We start from the raw sequence: 21,896 nt of genomic DNA, 5'->3' as shown, positions 1-21,896 counted from the left end.
TTATTGGCGCTTCAGCCATTAAAAGGAACAACTACCGGTGAAGATATATTTGAAACAGTCAACACAGTCTTCGAGAGATCTGGGCTTAAATGGAGTTCATTATCTGGCATATGCACTGACGGAACCCCTGCAATGGTTGGTGTACAGAAGGGATTTATTGGAATAGTTCATGAAAGAGCAATAGAACTACAGATCCATCCGGAAAATTTAACAAATTTTCACTGCATTATCCACCAACAAAATCTTTGTGCAAAATTGATTAATTTCTCAAATGTTATGGAAGTTGTAGCAGCCAGTATTAACTTTATTAAGTCATGTGCACTTAATCACCGCCAATTTAAGGAGTATTTGGCAGACCTATTTTCGGATTATGAAGATGTGTCTTATTATTGTGAAGTGAGGAGGTTGAGTAAAGGTAAAATGTTAAAATGATTTTATGATCTGAGACAAGACATTGCAGATTTCATGGACATAAAAGGAAACACAATTAACCAAGTAAAAGATGATGAGTGGGTGTGTGATTTAGCATTCCTTATAGATGTCACTGGATACCTAAACAAACTGAATCTTAAATTGCAAAAACAAGGACAATTGGTTCATGAACTGCATGGACATGTCAAAGCTTTTTGTAATAAACTAAGATTGTTGGAAAGTCAGATAAGAGCTAAAAATTGTTCATTTTCCAACTCTAGCAACTCATAAAAACATTCCTCATAATTGTTATGGAGATGAACTGAAGGCACTAATAGAGTGCCAGAAAACTTACAGATGGAACTTATTGAGCTTCAGGCAGATTTAGTGCTAAAATCACAATTCAACAACCTTGCTTTGATGGATTTTTATAAATTTTACTTGGTGGAAGAAAAATATACCAATTTACGTGCCTTTTCAAGAAAAATTATTTGTCTTTTCAGCAGCATATATATGTGTGAACAGTTTTTTTCGAGGATGAAATACAATTATTCAAAAATTCAGACAAGAATAACTGACGAGAACCTCGAAAATTCTATGCAATTATCCTTAAGTAATATTAAAGTCAATATTGATAGTCTCATAGTTGAAGAACAAGGCCAATCTTCACATTAAATTGTTATGTCGTTCATTATATTATAAAATTTATGCAGAGCTTTATACCAAAGCATTATATTATAAATAAATGAAATATGAAGTAGCAACTTGTTTTAATTCATTTAATATTAATTTATTTTATTTAATAATTTGGTTAGGCCCTTGACTCGGAGACAGAATGATAATCTGGTCCCCGAACTAGGAAACGTTGCCCATGCCTGCTTTAGACAATATTCTGCTTGCCAACCAGGAATGTTTCTTTTCTTAATTCTTGTCTAACCTAACCTGACACATCAGGTCCACAACCACTTCAGCCTCCAAAAATCTTAGTATTTTTTCTTGTTCCAAACAGTACTTTTTTCCTACTCAACTCCTGACACTTTATAAAGCTCAAATGCAACTGACCTTAGAATACTATTTACACATTTAGTGTGGTTCACCTAAGACTTACCTTAGAATGTACAAATGTATTCAAGTGTGAGCAATTTGCATAACTGATGACCCCTCCTCTGAAGTTGCTTTTTAACTGATACTCTGTTGCTGCATTATTTATTTCTTTTCTATAGTATTTCCATAGTTGATGCACCACCAAACTGGCCACTACTATTCCACTAATCATTAAAACAAGAGCCACTGATAAACCAACACCCTTTTATAGTCCATCTTGAAACTCACCGAACCAACTTCACTGCCATCTCTTTCATTCCATCTACTTCTGTCTGATGATCATCACCCTTATACACTTTTGCCCCAAACGCATTACACCAACTGTTGATTTTCCTGCTTCATTTCCTACACTTCTGCTCTATGAAATAGCCTTCCCCATACTGTTTTCCCTAACAATTATAATTTCAAGTCTTCAAGAAAAACATTAATAAATTCCTTTCTTCTCTCTAACCACCTCCCCACACATGGCACTGTTATGTCATAGGTCTTAGGACCTCTCATATATGGGGCTAATATAAAAATATAAATAAAATAAAATAGCATACCAAATTGGAAAACACGGTGTGAATTTTTTTATCTGATCTATGCACAAAAGGCCACAAGACCAGTAGCACATTAGTGCCAAGTATGGGTAAGAAAAATAGAAGAGATAAGAAGTCCATTCACATTTTGCTTGAACATCTGAAGGGTTGTAATCTTTTGGGAAGGCAGAGTGGGAGACACTGTTCCAAAGACAGAAGTAGATGGAATGAAAGAGAAGGCAGTGAAGTCGGTTCGGTAAGTTTCAAGATGGACTGTAAAAAGGTGTTGGTTAGCACGGATTTTGTTTTAATGATTTCGGAGGAGAGTTGAGGAATAATAGTGGCCACTTCAGCTGAGAACTGTCCATAAAAGTATCTGTAGAAGAAGCACAAGGTAAAAACTCTATGTCTGTGAGAGAGGGATTGAAATAGATTTGTGAAAGATGGATCATTTATTAGTCGGATTGTTTTCTTCTGGATAGAATCGAGCAATCTTAGAGAGGATTTCTGGTCACCACTCCCAAATATAGAAGCAAAATTCCATGGCTGGATGGATTTGGGCTTTGTATGAAGTTGGGACTATGAAAGTATTGAGGTAGTATCTTGTGTGAAAAAGTACAAGTTTTTTGATGGCAGCAAAAGCTATACTTTAAATATGGTTGTATCAGGAATGTCAGATGCCAGACCAGAATACGGACATAATTGGAGTTACTGAAACAAGTAGGATGTAAAAAAAAAAAAAAATGAAAGCAATAACTATTTGTTCTAAGGTGTTTTTGGAGATTAATGATGATATACGGAATTAACATATTCTTGGAGACAGAGCGTGTAATGCTACAATCGACATAGTCTAAACTGCAAGTAAACCTTTTATCTTTGGTGTTCTCCAGACTAAATACCATCATGATGAAGATGTGACAGACTTTTGTAAAAACACTATGGAGTTATATAAATTAAAGATACCAAGAAATTATACACTTGGTTTAATCCTTTATCCAATTGCATCTGAAACATAATTTCTTGGTATCTTTAATTTATAGTATAACCAAGTAGAAAAACGTCCAACAACCTTCTCTAATCCAGAGTATTTTACTAATAAGGTGACACATTATATGACATATATATGAGTGCATATGAAAACATGACTTCTGCATTACTTCCACCTTGGTATGACCTCTGGGTCAGGCTCCCACTGATGAGACCTAAATAAAGGTCGAAATTGGTCTGGGTAGTGACCCTTCCCATAATGCATAGCATTATACATGTCTGCAAGGAGATGTGCTTTGCATTATGGGATACTAAGACAAGTAATGCAAAGTCATTAGCTTGTATATATGAGTTGCCCTGGTCCTGAAAATACTTCAAGTGCAAACTTTGTTTGCTTACACTTGGATAAAGGATTAAACCAAGTATATAATTTCTTCATATCTTTAATTTATAGTATAACCAAGCAGAAAAACTTCCAAGAACTATGAAGTTATAAAATAAAGAGAAATACCTATTGTTACTGAAAATCATGATGATCCTAAAATGTTTACAACATATACAAAAAAGCTAAGCTATTTTTCACTATGGAGCAGACCCTTTTTAACGACTAGGCTGTAACATTTGAATTTAATACGGTTTAAAAAAGGGAAATTAATTAACATACTTGTGTTTTGAAGGTAAGAATGAAAACCTGACAAAGACTTAACTGGAGCCGAGATAGTATGCAATTTAAAGTGGAAGTTACAAGATACAAACAGATAACAAAAAGATAACAAAATACATGAACATAGACAAGAATTTTAAAACCAATCACAAACAATGTTAAAACCAAAAAGATAAATTTGTAAAGTTTGGATTTCTAAAGAACTGAGAATAAAAACCCATTATATATATATATATATATTGGCTTGCTGCATACATTTTAAAGCCATGTTTGATGATTTTCATGGGTTAACAAAGGTTGCCTACTTGCAGTGACATATTGTTAAATATTTAAAGTGCAGGTTAAAAAAGAAAAAAAAAGGGAAGTCCCAATCAAAAACAAACTTTGATTGTGAATACATTGAGTTGAAAAGAATGTTTTTATCAGAAATACCATGTAAAAAATAATCATATAGCTCTGCTTCAAAAATATTGTTTAAATAATGACTGCCTGAAACTTTCAGATTTTTGGAAAGTCATCTTTCTAAAATTTAGCTATTTATTGAAATTATTATTATAATGTTTTTATGTTGTGCATGTTCTATTAGAAATGATATAGTTTTGTCAGATTACAATGATTTACATCTTAAGCCTTCTCATATTTGTAACATTTCTTATCTAATATGTAGTCATTTGTTTTTAACTTATTTTGTTCACTTTCTTACAGACACTGAAATTTTTTCTTACTGAAAATAGTCAAGGGACTTGAAAATTCTGGTTGCAAAAATATTAGTATAACACAATGTCTACTACTTACATCTCAGTCTTTCTTCATACTGAAAAATCCAGTATAAACACCTTGAATTTATTTGAATCTCAAACCTTAACATTAATGTTTGATGTGTTTAGTTGACTCTCAAGCCATAATGTTAATCTCTCTTGAATTTAGTCACATATGCTTATAATTAAATACTGTATTCAACCTAATGTTGAAAGTGTTATAGTTTGGTGCACTAAGAGTCTTAAGAGTATTGGTGTTAATACTGGTTGTATCTCAAATTATACTTAATTACTTTTATCATTGAGTCTGCTCTGAGTATCTCCAAGGGTGCTCCCACTAAACAGACCTCAATAAAAGTTGATTCTGGTCTGGATGGTTACCCTCCCCTAATTCACAGCAAAAGAAATCCAAAATGGCATGTGCAGTGTATAACAGGATCCTATATATACTAGTATCTAGTCACTCATTCCATTGTGAAGTCACGTACTGTCACATACAAGTAGCCTATTGTAAAGTTATTTGATTAGCTAATTCTTGGGTAAAGGCTAAAGAATATAATTATATAACATTATATAATAATAATAATATAACAAGAATATAATTTCTTGTTAAGTATACTTTAAGTATAACTTATTTTGTAATCAGGTGTAAATAGTTGATACTATTATTGTATCTCAAATCCAACTGCTGGCAATCTCCAAAAGAGGTAATTGGAAGGAAAAGTAGTTCAGGATATTAAAGCCAAAGTACAGATTGCTGTTGTAGATGCAACCAATTTTCCCTACACATGGTTGACTCAGGAGGAAGAGGTGGGTCACTAGAAAATTTTAACATATTCCTAAGTATGGTGGGTGGTTTATCAGTTGGTGATGTTACTTCCTGCATGCAATCCCATTCTCAAATCAATTCATTCTGTTTCGCCCCTTAAAAGAAATGATTAAAAACTCAAATCCCAGTAGCAAGTTTTGCTTGGGTAGAAAATACATTATACTTACAAGAAATTATTCTTGTTCTGATCCAAATTTTACGCAGAATAATCACAGCTAAGCCACCTGATAATTATACATACCAAATAGAGCTTACTTGGCAAATAAAATTTGTGTATACAATGTCATCTTCCTATACTCCCTTCACCATGACTATATAAATAATGCTAACAATACATTATAACAAAAGCAATTTCCTAGTTTCTAACTTTTTATAGAGGTTTCAACAGTGTGAACTAGAATGATGATAATGACCAATATGAGCTCTTATTTTTCTCATATATAAAATATAGCAAAATGGTGTATTACCATATTACTATTATACTCTCAATTTGTATACTATACTTTCTCGCCTAGCAAGAAAGTTGCAATAACTATCCCAAAGCCAGAGTAAATTATGAATAACTCTATTACTTATATTACGAGAAAAATAACTTCTGCAACTAAGATTGCGCTCAACATCTTCAGCGTTTAACTTCCACTGATGAGATGAATCTTCTTGAATGGCAGGCAGTCTCAAGTAGAATGATGTGGGCAAATATAATACGAGGCAAATACGAGGCTAATCTTCTTGAATGGCAGTCAGTCTCAAGTAGAGTAATGTGGGCAAATATGAGAATGGGGAACTCGACAATGAGACTTATTTGTGCCTATGGTACCACAGAAGGTTCTACTAAGGTAAAAGTGGAGGAATTTTTTGAAGCTTTAGAGAAAGCAACTGACACAATGTAAAAGGAAAAGTTGGTCCTTGTTGAGGAACTAATAGCACAGTAAGAAATGATTGTCAGACATACAAAAATATATTGGGAAAATTTGGAGAAAAGAGCAAAGCTAATAATAATGGCAAATACCTGTTGGATTTCTACTAAGGACATGGACTGGTTATTACTAACACAATGTTCCAATATAAAAATGTGCACAAATTCACATGGAGAGAAGAGGCAAGAAATAAGAAAAGTCTCATTGACTACGTAATTGTTGATAGTGATGTTTTCTACCTGGTGAAAGACACCAGAGTGCACAGACGATTTGAAATTGGAAGTGACTACCATTTAGTCTTGAGCAGGAAAAAACTAAATTTCATATTGAATAGAAGAACATGTAAGAAAGTTTTAAAGCGAACAAAAGTTAAGCAGCTCTCAGATGTAAACTGTACACTAAAATATGCAAAAGAAAAAATGAAAGCGTTTGAAAACATGAACCAAATCTTGGAGATTCAGTGGCAAGCCTTGAAGAAAACACTGAATGATTCAGCCAGAGAGACATGTGGTTTTCTATCCTTGTGTGCAAGGATAGAAAAATCAGAACTCGATGGTAGATACAGGAAGTTAAAGAGGCAGTGAAGGAAAAGAAGAACGCATATCAAAAGTACCTGGCAAATAAGTCAGCTTGTGCTCTTAGAGAATACAGAGAAAAATGTAAGAAAGCTAAAACCCTGTAAAACTAGCAAAAAAAAAAGTCATGGAAAGAACACAGAAAATAAATATCAAGAAGGTGGCAATATATTATGGAGGTTGTTGAAGCTCAGAAATGGGGGAAAGAGTGCTGTAAAAGAAATTACAGATGATAAAGGTGACATGAAAACAGGAGAAAAAGATATACTTGAAGTATGGAGTAATTACTTCGAAAAATTGCTAAATGAAACAAGCAGCGATGACAGTAGTGGTAAAAAACACTAACCAGGCATTTAGTCAGGAATACATATACATACTTGAAGTAGAAAAAGCCATCAAAAGGCCTGAAATGTGGAAAGGCAGCATGAGTAGATGGTATTAGACCAGAAATGCTGAAGTATGGAGGTATAAAAGTCTTACAGTGGCTGCACTGCATAGTTCAGAAGGCCTGGATAGAAGGACGAATTCCAGATGAATGGAGTAGAGCTCTCATACTACCCATATATAAAAAGGGAAATAAAACTGAATGTGAGAATTAGAGTGGTATTTCATTTCTGAGAGTTCTGGTAAGATATATGCAAGTATACTTGAGATGAGAAGGATTGTGGAAGAGGCGATTCCGGCCAAACAGAGGATGTCAGGATCAGATTTTCACTTAACGACAGATAGCTGAGAAATCATGAGAATATAACAAGATCTGTATTTGTTTTGTAGCTGAAATGTTTTACTTGTTCTATAGGTTCCATGTGTAGAAGCTTTAGTGCTGTGAGGACATCATGTTGGAGCTTAATGGATTTTTCAGTTAGGACTTTAGTGTCACCCACATGGTTGGGCTTAGTATTGTTTGTTATTTGTGTTTATGTTACATTAGTTTTTTTGTAATCCCTGAAGAAGTCTCCGTGACTGAGACGAAACATAGGAAGTATTATATTCTGTTTTAATCCTTTCTGGGTGTTGTAAAAAATCCATTAAGCCTCCAACATGATGTTCTATAGGTTCTCCATTCACAATGCAGTTGATATTTTCAATCTTTCTGCCTGTTTTCATTGTCTTTGCCTTTTTAATGCTGACCTTCATACCGTATCTATTACAACGGTTATTCAATTTAGTCAGGGAATCTTGCAGGCTTGTAGCAGATTTATTTAGAAGTATAACATTATCTGCATAAAGCAAAGAGCTGAGATTAACATCTCCAATTTTGATATCAGGTTTAATACCACTTTCCTTCATAATGTGATTCATATAGATAATGAATAACAGTGAGGATAATGTACATTGCTGTCTGACACCAGATTTAATATTAAACCACCTTCCTGTACTTCTTTCAATTTTAACTGCTGACTTACAACTCAAATAAAGACAAAGTATTGCTTGATATAATGCCCCATTGACACCATATAACCATAGCATTTCAAATAGCTTCTCTCTTGGCACCTTGTCATATGCCTTTTCCAGATCATCATCATCAAATTCCTGATATATATCCCCCTAGGGATGTACAGGATATGATAGTGAAAAATTACATCATTACTAACTTCCTATCTACAATTTTCCTCCAAATCAGTCTGTTACCTGTCAAGACTTCAACATTATCAGCACTTTTTACTGTATCATTCCACCTATATCTTCATCTTCCTCTAGGTCTTTCTCCTGCCAACCTGGCAGAGAACACTTGTTTTGCTAATCTTTTCTCTCCCATTCTGTTTAAGTGACATACCACCTGAGATTAGCTCTACTAACACATTCCTGGATGCTGACAATGTCAAGTTCTTTCCTAATATCCTCATTTTTAATATGATATTGCCATTTATGCCATCTCTTCATGCCCCTAATCTTTCTCAGGACTCTCATATCTGCGGTCTCTAGTCTTTGGTCAAGTGTTTTACTTCTGACCCAGCTCTCAGATCCATAAGTTAAAATTGGCTTGAATACTGTCTTGTATACAGCTAATTTAGTGTTTTGACTAATTTCTCTCTTATTCCATATAAATTTATTCAATTGACTACCTACCATACAAGCTTTGTTGATTCTGTTGTCTATTTCCATATTTAATTTACCATCTTCACTAAAAATCGTGCTTAAATAGCTGAAATGTTTTACTTGTTCTATAGGTTCCATGTGTAGAAGCTTAAGTGCTGTGAGGACATCATGTTGGATTTTTCAGTTAGGACTTTAGTGTCACCCACATGGTTGGGCTTAGTATTGTTTGTTATTTGTGTTTATGTTACATTAGTTTTTTTGTAATCCTTGAAGAAGTCTCCGTGACTGAGACGAAATATAGGAAGTATTATATTCTGTTTTAATCCTTTCTGAGTGTTGAATCCATGAAGCCTCCAACATGATGTTCTATAGGTTCTCCATTCACAATGCAGTTGATATTTTCAATCTTTCTGCCTGTTTTCATTGTCTTTGCCTTTTTAATGCTGACCTTCATCCGTATCTATTACAACGGTTATTCAATTTAGTCAGGGAATCTTGCAGGCTTGTAGCAGATTTATTTAGAAGTATAACATCATCTGCATAAAGTAAAGAGCTGACATTAACATCTCCAATTTTGATATCAGGTTTAATACCACTTTCCTTCATAATGTGATTCATATGAATTACATTATGAAGAATTATAGGAAGTATTATATTCTGTTTTAATCCTTTCTGAGTGTTGTAAAAAATCCATTAAGAATTATGTTGAAAGGCATGTATATCTTCATTATAGGATACAAAGGCAAAAAAAATTTCAATGCTCTATGTAAAAATAGCTTACATGAAAATGCTTCATATGCAAACCTTGGTTTTGTTATGCTGGGTAAAATATGAACAAATTATCTAGAAATATCATAATCTGCTTCTTCTGCAGCTTTTCTCACATAAGTAGGGTCGCTGTTTGTAGTGAGTCTCCTCCACAACCTCCTGTCTTGGGCTGTAGCCACATCCAAGTTATTCATCCTCACGTCCTCCTCCTCCACCATCCCTCCATCTCTTCTTTGGCCATCTGCACTTCCTCCTCCCCTGCACATCCATCTGCATGACCTTTCTTCCCACACACTCTTCTTGCCTCGTCATCACATGACCAAACCATCTCAACCTTACCTCCTGTATCTTTGCTCCTAAGTTCGTAACTTTCGCCATTCCCCTTACATAGTCATTTCTTAGACGATCCTTTCTGGTCACACCGCACATCCACCTAAGCATTCTCATCTCCGCTACCTCCATCCTGCTGATGATATTTTTTACAGAGCCACAGTTTCCATAGCATAAATCACAGCTGGTGTCACTACTGCCCTGTAGATTGATTACCACAGTCTTATCGCATAGAACTCCAGCCATCTCTCTCCAGTTCCTCCATCCCACTTCCTTCTCAGCCTTACCATCCTCTTTCATTGTTGAACCTAAGTATCTAAAGTCTCTTCCAGTACTTTCCTCAAACTTTCCAGTTTAGCTGCCACTTCTCTTCATTCTGCACACAGCACGATGTCATCTGCATACAACATAATCCAAGGCACGTCTTATCTCACCTCCTATTCTGTCACCAACTCCATCACAATATTAAACAGGAACAGACTTAATATGCATAATATATATTAATATCATAACAAATCTGAAAGCACACCCCAACTCAACATCACCAGAGTTAAAGATCGGTACTATCAACATAAGAAGCCTGAATGGCAAAGAAATGGAGCTAGCTGAGGAATTAGATAAGTATCAGATTGATATAATAGTAGTGACTGAAACAAAAAAGACAAAAACTGGTGAGATCTTTCTGAGCAAAAAATACAAAATGTTATATTCACGAAATGACAATCAAGGAAAAGAAGGAGTAGCCATAATAATCAACACAAAATACGAGGCTAATCTTCTTGAATGGCAGGCAGTCTCAAGTAGAGTAATGTGGGCAAATATCAGAATGGGGAATTGGACAATGAGACTTATTTGTGCCTATAGTCCCATAGAAGTTTCTACTAAGGCAGAAGCAGAGGAATTTTTTGGGACTCTAGAGAAAGCTACTGACACAATGAAAAAGGAAAAGTTGGTCCTTGTTGGGGATCTAAATAGCAGATTAGGAAATGATTGCGAGACACAAAAATATTTTGGGAAACTTTGGAGAAAAGAGCAAAGCCAATAATAATGGCAAATACCTGTTGGATTTCTGCTCAGGACATGGACTGGTTATTACTAACACCAAGTTCCAACATAAAAATGTGCACAAATTCACATGGAGAGAAGAGGCAAGGAATATGAAAAGTCTCATTGACTATGTTATTGTTGATAGTGATGTTTTCTCCCTTGTGCAGGACACCAAAGTGTACAGAGGATTTGAAATTGGAAGCGATCACTATTTAGTCTTGAGCAGGATAAAATTGAATTTCGTACTGAAAAGAATAACATGTAAGAAAGCTTTAAAGCGAATAAAAGTTGAGCAGCTCTCAGATGTGAACTGTAGACTAAAATACACAAAGATTATTGAAGAAAAAATGAAAGAGTTTGAGAACAGGAACCAAACTTTGGAAATTCAGTGGCAATCTTTGAAGAAAACCCCGATTGATTCAGCCAGAGAAGCATGTGGTGAGGTTGTCTGCAAGGATAGAAAAATCAGAACTGCATGGTGGACACAGGAAGTTAAAGAGGCAGTGAAAGAAAAGAAGAAAGCATATCAAAAGTTCCTGGCAAATAAGTCAGCTTGCGCTCTTAGAGAATACAGAGACAAATGTAAGAAAGCTAAACACTATGTAAAACTAGCTAAACAGAAGTCATGGGAGGACTTAGGCAAGAACATCAAAAATAAATATCAAGAAGGTGGCAAAATATTCTGGAGGTTGTTGAAGAAGCTTAGAAATGGAGGAAAGAGGGCTGTAAAAGGAGTTAGAGATGATAAAGGTGACATGAAAACAGGAGAAAAAGATATCCTTGACTATGGAGTAATTACTTCGAAAAATTGCTAAATGAAACAAGCAGTGGTAGCACAGTGGTAAAAAACACTCAACAGGTATACAGTTAGGAATACCCATACTTGAAGTAGAAAAAGCCATCAAAGGCTTGAAATGTGGAAAGGCAGCAGGAGTAGATGATATTCGACCAGAAATGCTGAAATATGGTGGTATAAAAGTCTTACGGTGGCTGCACTGCATAGTTCATTAAGCCTGGACAGAGGGACAAATTCCCGATGATTGGAGTTGAGCTCTAATAGTACCCATATATAAAAAGGGAAATAAAACTGAATGATGATTATTGAACTGAATGAGAATTACAAAGGTATTTTCCTACTGAGTGTTCCTGGCAAGATCTATGGAAGAAACTGGAGAAACAGTTGAGAAGAATTGTGGAAGAAAAGCTTGGTGAAGAACAAGCTGGATTTAGGCCAAATAGAGGCTGTCAGGATCAGATCTTCACTTTACGACAAATAGTCGAGAAAGCATGGGAATATAACGAAGATCTGTATTTAAGTTTCGTCAATCTGGAAAAGGCATATGACAAGGTGCCAAGAGAGAAGCTATTCAATAGGCTACAGTTATGAGTGTCAATGGGGCATTATATCAAGCAATACTTAGTCATTATTTGAGTTGTAAGTCAGCTGTTAGAATTGAAGGATGTACAGGAAGATGGTTTAATGTTAAATCTGGTGTGAGACAAGTATGTACATTATCCCCTTTGTTATTTATTATCTATTTGGATCACATTATGAAGAAAAGTGAAATTAAACATGATATCAGAATTGGAGATGTTAATGTCAGCTCTTTGCTTTATGCGGACGATGTTATACTTCTAAATAAATCTGCTACAAGTTTGCAAGAGTCCCTGACTAAATTGAATAACTGTTGTAATAGATATGGTATGAAGGTCAGCACTAAAAAGACAAAGACAATGAAGACAGGTAGAATTGTTGAAAATGTCAATTGTGTTGTGAATGGGGAACCTGTGGAACAAGTAAAACATTTCAGCTACTTAGGCAAGATTTTTACTGAATATGGTACATTAAATATGGAAATAGACAACAGAATCAACAAAGCTGGTAAGGTAGGAAGTCAGTTGAATAAATTCATAAGGAGTAAGACAGAAATTAGTCGGAACACTAAATTAGCTGTATACAAGAGTGTGTTCAAACCAATTTTAACTTATGGATCTGAGAGCTGGGTCAGAAGTAAAACACTTGACCAAAGACTAGAGACTGCAGATATGAGAGTCCTGATAAAGATTAGAGGAATGAACAGATAGCATCAATGGCAATATCATATTAAAAACGAGGATATTAGGAAAGAACTTGACATTGTCGGCATCCAGGAATGCATTAGCAGAGCTAATCTCAGGTGGTATGGTCACTTAAACAAAATGGGCGAGGAAAGATTGGCAAAACAAGTGTTCTCTGCCAGGTTGGCAGGAAAACCAAGAAATAGGTGGATTTCTTGGTTTCCAAGAAACCAGAGGAAGACCAAGATATAGGTGGATTGATATGGTACAATGTGCCTTAGATGATAGAAATATAAGATCTGATAATGATAATATTGGAGTCTTGACAAGTATCAGACTGATTTGGAGGAAAATTGTAGATAGGAAGTTTGTAATGATGTAAATTTTTCATGTAGTACTATTATATCCTGTACACCCCTTGAGGATACATGTCAGGAATTTGATGATGATGATGTATATAATATCATAATAATATATTTGCAATTTACAAATTGTAAACTTACCAAATCTACAAAATCGTTTTGACCTATATCGAGCCTATTTAGTTCTGTAAGTCTCACCATGGACTTGGGAAGAGCCTTTAAATGATTTTCTCTTAATTCCAAAATCCTTAGATGAGATAATCTAAAACAGTACAAAATTTTAAAAAGGGAAAGTTTCTTCAGAAATATATAATTCTGATTAAATAGTAAGTAAAAAAAAAAAAATTCATATTTCATTAATACTTTGAAAAGTATCTTTTTGGTATCTGAAACAATGTATTTATTCTTACAGTGAGCTAACCAGCATGTTGGTAAGGATCCAATGGGATACTGAATGAACAAAGAATCGGACTTATATTGTCAGTAAAGGTCCTATATATATAAGTCCCATAAGTCCTAACATAAAGACCTAAGTCCCACACTTTGTTTACGTGCTCGTCTTGGTTGCAGCTGAGTAAACGGGAGAATACACTAGAGTTCAAGGGAAATAATTGTCAGTTTTTTATAATTCAAATAGAAAATTATATAACTTATTTATCATTACAAAAATTATGAACAGTTATTCATGAATAACGAGAAGAGAGAAAGATACCAGAAAACTGGGAAAATGCTACTCTGTTATTATTTTAAAAAAAAGGAAATAAAGAAGTCAAGAAATATACACCAATCAGTATTCTCTCTAATCTGTACAAAATTCTCACAAAAGTAATTACAAATAGATTAACCACTCTTTTACACTCAAATAAACCAGTTGAACAAGCAGGATTCCGTACAGGATTTAGCACAATTGATCATATTCATGCAGTGAAACACACCTAGATCTCCTCCAAGAAATATAACACACTGCAACAGCAACAATCCAACTCCACAAAAGTAGCAATAAAGATTAGATATAACAGAAAAAGCAGAATACTAATTGCCTCTCTGATTAGCCTTTACTGATTATGAAAAATCATCTGATTGTATCAAAACCAATGCAATGTTCAAGGCACTTTTGAATCAAAGTGTTCCTGGAGAATATGAGATGTGATAATTTAATTCCCAGAATGCACCTGTAAAAACGTCCAGAACTATAAAGTGGCTACTGTTACCTTGGAAGTTGTCCCCTTGTGCTCGTGCATTTATATACTGGTTTAGATGGTGTTTCCATTTTTGGAAACAGGCTTGGAACTCTTTTTCCAGAATTCAGAATCCTGAATTTAAGTCAGATGAATGAGCAGGATGACTTAATTCAGTAATCGATTTTTTTGGGCAGAACATGCCACTGCTTCTGTTCATCTGTCAAGATTCGAAGACAAAGTTCACCGAAATCTTCTGCATACGCAATTCTTCAGTTAAAATTGCCCTTACCGTTTCTCAATTCATCAGCCATTAATTGCACACCTAATTATTGTCAGACTGTACCAAATCTTGCACTCTGTTCAAATCTGCATTTTGTTTTTGGCTGCCCACTTCTGGGGTCATTGTTCACATCTTCTCACCCATCTTGAATCACTTATGCTGCTCAAAAACACTTTACTTTTTCAGAGCATCCACACCATACGCCACTTTCAACAGCCCTAACGTTTCAGTAGCAGTTTTGCCAATTTTCAAACAAAATTTGATGTCAAGATGCTGCTCCAAATTTCGATCACACATTTTTACGCCAAAGTTTACACACAAATCTGTGTTGTTATTTTTCAATAGCCAACTAGCAAATGACTACCAGCTTGAGGTTTACGCATGCATTAGTTAAAAGATGTACAAACATGATTACTCACGTGACTCCAACCAAATCGTTGCCACATGGGCAACAGTACATGGCTGTTCTGGGAAGTAAATTGTCACACCTCATATATAGATCTCCTTCAAGAAATATACCACAGTGCAACAGCAACAATCCAACTCCACAAAAGTAACAATAAAATACCAATTGAAAAAGTGTCCGACAAAGTGACTATCACCCAAAATCATCCCAGCAGTCCTTCAAGAAATAACGTGAACTGGACAAACCTTGGCATAACGGTTAATAACAAAAAACTTAACACACCTAAGATATGCAGATGATATCATTTTTGCAAATAGTCCAGAAGATCTTAAGGAAATGATATAAGATCTGTATAATGAATGCAGAAAAGTTGGTCTAAATATAAATAGAGAGAAAAACTGAATTCATGTTTAACAATTTTGTATCACCAAAAAATATAATAATAGAAAACTATTTCTTAGAAACAGTCTCTTCATACACATACTTAGGTCATCTCACTGATCTAAACAATGGCTTCCCAAAGGAAACAAATAGAAGAGTTCAACTTGCCTGGAGTGCATTTGGAAAACTGAAGAGCATTTTTCAAGATAGTGATGTCCCACTCTGCTTAAAAAGGAAGACATTTAACCAATGTATACTTCCAGTCATCTCATATGGTTGCAAAATGTGGACTCTGACAAAAGCACTGACAAATAAACTAGTAACAACTCAAAGAAAAATGGAGAGACTGATGCTAGGCATCACATTAAAAGATAAGAAACTGAACACCTGGATAAGGAGTCAGACTCGTATCACAGACATCATTCTTTACCACAAGAGACTAAAATGGAAATAGGCCTGACATCTATCCAGAAGAGTAGACGAGCGATGGACCACCATGCTAATGAAGCGGATTCCAAAGGGAGGAAAATGAGGCTGAGGATGTACTAAAAGAAGATGGGTGACGAACTGTCGAAATTTGTGGGAAATGAGTGGTCATCCATAGCTAGGAACAGAGAGAGAGAGATGGAAAGAACTGGAGGAGGACTTCGTCCAGCAGTGGACTGAAAATGGTTGAAGAGAGAGAGATTCATGAATACAAGCTTTGCTTGACTGTTTTATAGAACATCTGGAAGTTGGCTCTATAGTATGATTTTCTCAACCTCATACCTGGCTTCAGTAAGTGGATGATATCTTCGCAATTCTGTCCCACTCAGAGACAAAATTCTATGATTTCTGTGTCAAATAAATTAGATGTACTCTGATTACTAGATACAGGAGTGAATGTAAATCTAACAACACTTCCCTTTCTTACTTCTTTGCCAGTTCGTATTTTTACAGATAGTATTAAAATTTTGGTTAATTAAAAAACTTCTTTACTGGCAAATATATTCCCTCATCCTCACGCCATCGTAAAAAACAGGCAATATCAAAACTCATATACACAGAACTCACACCAGGTATCCTGATTCTTTTCTGTTGGAAGAATTACGTAAAAATTACCACGACTACTAATGGGCAAAACCAAACTGCTATCTAGAAAACTGACATATTATGAAAGAGACTCATGATATATATATGAGAGGCTCTCTATATCAGGCTGTAGTCTGGTTGAGAGAAAGAGTTTCCATACCTAAAGGAACATCAGAGCAAACAACATGGGTTCTTCACAAGTATAATATATGTATCATCTTCAAATCAGTTGAGAAACTGTCTTTTCTGCCACCCACCAAATATAAATTACTGTTGAATTTGCCTCTCTGTCCAAACTGGCAAATTCAACAGCAATTAATAAGATTAGAATCATTATTAGAGTCAAATTCTTGTAATTCCTGATGTTCTTGGATTAACATTTAACATCAGGAATTACAAGGTGGAATTGTAATTCCTGTAATTCCTGGAATTTAACTACATCAAATTCTCAAAGGCTCACTTTAGGGAGTATGGGCTTGGCAAACCCAAGGCACCTGATGCTGGACCATGCCTTACTTCATGTAATATACCTCAGTTATTTTATCAGTAGACTGTTCCCTCCCCTTTTTTTCTCTTCCTTCTCTTCTTGCTTCTTCTCCCCAATGCTATTAGAGTATTTGAGGGCTAGGGAATTTTTGCATTTTCATCTCACCTTATGTGAAAAGGGCCTCTGTAATCCTACCACTTTCTTCTTGCAGTGACTTTACTCCAAAATGCCAATATTGTTATGCCTTATAATACATCTCATGCTGCATCAGTTGTCATGCAGAATAATCAGAACCATGCTCAGGGCTTAGGCAGAGGGTCCTGTTCGAGAAGTATATTACAGTCTCCAAAACACGTCAGTGATATTGTGAATGAGCAACACAGAAGGTATAGGATTAATCTTAGAAGGGAATTTTACATAGGCACATGGAATGTTCAGTCTACAGATGGGTACTCTTGAGATTGTCCGTAAAGAGATGGATAGGTATAAAATTGACATCCTAGGAATTACAGAGTCCAGATGGAATGGAGAAACTCACTTCAAAAGTCAGGATGGTAAGCTAGTTGTTTACTTAGGTGGTGACTAAAAGCATATGGGTAGCTGTGATATGATACTGATGACAGCTCACGAAAGAAGCGTTCTTGGTTATAATCCTGTTAATGATAGGATACTTTCTATTAGACTTAAGGCTCATCCTAGCAATGTATCAATGGTGGTAGTTTATGCACCCCTCATGGATAAGCCTGAAGAACATATTGAGGAATTCTATAAAAACTTACTGTTTTGGACTGCCTACCAAGAAGAGACTTACTCTACATCTTAGGGGACTTGAATGCAAAAGTGGGAAAGAGTATGAGAGTTAGGACAGAGTGTGGCATGTTTCATCTGGGTGAACATAACATCATTGGTGAAAGAATGTTGGAATTCTCCCATGCTAACAGATTAGTTATTACCAATACCTGCTTCCAAAAACACCCACGACAGACCTATACTTGGATATCTAACATAGATAGGTCAAGGCACCAGAATGATTACATCCTGGCTCTCCACCAGTGGAAGACAAGCATCTCTGATGTGCATACTTGTCCTGGAGCACACTGCTAGTTAGAGGCAAAGTAAGACTAAGACTCTGAAAACTTCCAAGTCAGGCACATCCCACTAGATTGGATGTTATAGTAATTCCTAGTGAATTCACAGAAGAAACATCAACTTGGTTGGATTTTTTGGAGACCACTGAGAAGAATTCACCAGAAATGCTTTGGGAAGGAGTCAAGGTGATAATACAGGATACAGCAAGCAGTATCTTGACCCAACAAGAAGACCCACAAATATCAGATTCAACATGAGAACTAATCAAAAGAAGGCAGTTGGAAAAACAAAGAGACACAGGGACTGAAGAATATAAGAGATTACATAGAGAGAGATCAGAAGAGCTATCAAGCAGGACAAGGAAAAGTTCTATACTAATAAACGTGAAGAGATAAAGTTCCAGATGAGTAGGCACAATTATAAAACAATGTTTTATTTAGTTTGTGATCTAAAGCATAAGTTTAAGCCCAAACTGAATGTCATCAAAGACAGGAATGGAGTATTACTAACAGAAGAATTGGAAATCAAAAACAGATGGAAAGAATACTGTGAGAAACTGTACAATAGATTGGATGAAGAAAATTTGGAAGAGCCCATCTTACCAGGAAAATTATGATTTGGAACCTCCTCCCCACTTAGGCCTGAAGTTGAAAGAGCAGTTAAGCAGCTTAACAGGTAAGGCCCCAGGTGCAGATGGAATCCCATTCACAGATCGATTACAAGGATATATAGGAGACAGGATCATGGTCTAGAGACTGGAAAAAGTCAGTTTTCATACCACTACATAAGAAGGGAGATATGAAGGCATGCAAGAACTATAGAACTATTAGATTAATATCCCATGCAAACAAAATTTATTGAATATCGTGCTAAATAGGATTGAGGCCAAAGTTGAGGCAGAGATGCACGACGAACAAGCAGATTTCAGGAAAGGTAAGGGCACCAGAGATCAGATCCTTTACCTTATCCTTTGACAGACCACAGAAAAATATAAAGAATTCAGACTCCCTCTTGTAATATGTTTCTTAGACTACCCTAAAGTTTTTGACTGTGTTCAGCATTTGAATCTACAGGAAGTAATGAAAAGAATGGGTTTTCCTCAACACACTATCAGGTTGATAGCCAACTTGTACAGGGAACAAGAAGAACAGGTGTTGGATTGACTGATTGGCTTCAGGTTAGAAAAGGAGTTAGTCAAAGATGTTTACTTTCTTAGTTTACTTGTTTAGTATTGTTGTGTCGTATATCTCTGATTCGAGGCAATATATTTAACTTTATCCTTTCCTACTTCAGCTGCTATATCAAATTCTATTGCATGTACCTCTTTGTTAAGTCGGTTGCGCCATTGTTATGTGATCTTCATTAATATTAATCTTAACGTTATGTCTCGCTTCTCTTATACCTTTTCTTACGTAATTTAACCTTTTAAGGGCCACCAGAAATTACCTGTTCCCTGAATTCCATGAGTTATCCTGGTCACTCAGGCAAAATTTATTTTTTATCTGTGCCAGCCTGGGCCTTAAGGTTAGAGATAAACTCAGCCTTTAGGGTAATCATAGAATATCAGGTGCCACTACTAATGTTAATTGAATTCTTAGAAGCCTTGGGTTCTCTGGCTTATTTTATTTGCAGTCGTGCCCTACTATTTTCAATTGGGGTATCCCCGCACATACACACGATCACAGGTTCGATGTTTTATGAAGGGTCAGTCATCATGATCAGAAACACATAAGTAAGGAATCAAAATATTTATTAAACTCATTATATAATGCCATACAAGTTAAAGTAGTTATAATATCTAATTTAAGCTTCTACTATTCTTTCACTCTCTCACTCTTAAAACCATTATGCATTGACTTCAAAATGTTAGCAAATTCAATAACTCAACATATAATACATTCTTAATTGCAGTTCAATTGGACATTTAGGCATTTTAGCACATAAATAATCTCTCTCGGATTAATTACGACAGAATCTCTATCTAACTGAAAGTTCTTAAAGTTCATTTCAAAAGCATAGTCATTTACATAAATCTTAGTTCTTCACTCTTTCTTCCATTACAAATTTTAAGATGCATTCTCTTAACACTGTTAGTCAATTCTCAAAAGGGGCTAGAACAAGTGAGAGTACTTATCTATTCTTTATCGGTTTTCTTCCGTCCTTCCTTCTTTGTTACGATTCTGGTTGTCTCGATCTTATCGTCACGTGGGTTACACGTACTCGCCTGAGCTGGGCACTCTCTCTCTGCTAAGGTTTCACGTCGATGACCTTCTCATTGACGGCCTACGGTTGATCTTGCCGAAATCTGCTGCGGTGTCATGCAGGAACTTTTCGTAAGTCAGCCCTCAAAAATGGGAGCTGAACTGCGAAAAGTTCCGGCATGACACCGCAGCAGATTTCGGCAAGATCAACCGTAGGCCGTCAATGAGCGTATAAAACCCGCGACACGGAACAAGAAAAAACGGGGTGATTTACTTCCGTGTCGCGGGTTTTATACGCTCCCCTAGAGCGCCACCTTTCTGAGTTTGAATTTCTCTTATCGTCTCACCCATTGGTCTCAGGCTGGGTGACTTCACCGATCAACATACGGGACTTCTTGTTTCCGGGAAGTATGGCATTTGCATGCAGTTATTTCCGAGACTATAGGCATTTGCATGAAGAATTGCAAATGAAAAAGCTTTGCGCAAGATGGGTGCTGTGCTTGCTCACAGCAGATCAAAATGTACTTGCATGAAAATCTGTGAACAGTACTTGGAGCGTTTTAATAAGAATAAAACTGATTTCGTGCATTGATTTATTATAAGGATGAGACTTGGATTCACCATTACACACCAGAATCCAAACAGCAGTCAAAACAGTAGACAGAAGCCCATTGTTCAGCACCAAAGAAGACAAAGTCGGTTCCATCAGCAGGAAAGGCCATGGCATCAATGTTTAGGGATGCCAAAGACATTTTGTTTATTAGTCATCTTGAAAAGGGCAAAACAATAACCGGAGAATATTATTCCGATCTTTTAACCAGACTAGACAAAAAAATTTGTGAGAAAAGATACTATTTGTAGAAGAAAAAATCATCTTTCATCAGGACAATGTACCTGCCCATAAAGGTGTTTTGGCAATGGGAAAATTAAGGGATCTGTACTATGAATTGTTGGAACTTCCACCATATTCAGCAGATTTGGTTCACTCTGACTTCAATCTCTTCTGAAAACTAAAATTCTTCCTCGCTGGTAAGCGTTTTTCTTCAAATCAAGAGGTGATTACAGTAGAGGGGTATTTTGCAGATCTTACTGAGAACCACTACAGGAACAGGATAATAGTGCCAGAGCATTGCTGGAATAAATGAATTAGTCTTAAGGGAGATTATGTTGAAAAACAAAATTAATTTTGAAATTATAAATTCGTTTTTTCATTGTTAGGCCAAACTTTTCAGACCACCCTCGTATAGTGCTATGCATTATGGAAAGGTCGGTTTCGAACTTTATTGAGGTCTCGTCAGTGTGATCCAGTCTGCATGCATATGTGCTTTGCATTATGGGATACTAAGGAAAGTGATGGGAAGTCATTAGCTTCTATAAATGAGTTGTCCCAGCCCTGAAAATACTTCAGGCACAAACTTTGTTTGCTTAC

The 21,896-nt window shown here is 35.8% G+C and overlaps 1 protein-coding gene across 3 annotated transcripts in view; it reads right to left on the bottom strand.

The window, feature by feature from the left end:
• LOC150097438 (uncharacterized) overlaps positions 1 to 21,896 on the bottom strand; it is an 857,342-nt gene that overhangs the window by 660,984 nt on the left and 174,462 nt on the right. For all 3 annotated transcript variants that reach the window (XM_090406999.1, XM_090407000.1, XM_090407001.1), the window contains exon 6: positions 13,513 to 13,633. In XM_090406999.1, the coding sequence (XP_090263125.1) occupies positions 13,513 to 13,633 (121 nt within the window). The remainder of the gene's footprint in view (positions 1 to 13,512; positions 13,634 to 21,896) is intronic.

Source organism: Typopeltis vanoorti, chromosome 17 (genome assembly GCF_054136105.1).
Source record: "Typopeltis vanoorti isolate ZY-2024b chromosome 17, IOZ_Tvanoo_1.0, whole genome shotgun sequence".
In the NCBI taxonomy this organism is placed as follows: Eukaryota; Metazoa; Arthropoda; class Arachnida; order Uropygi; family Thelyphonidae; genus Typopeltis; species Typopeltis vanoorti.
Note: the sequence above shows the minus strand (reverse complement) of the source record. Positions and strands in the feature narration are given on the sequence as shown.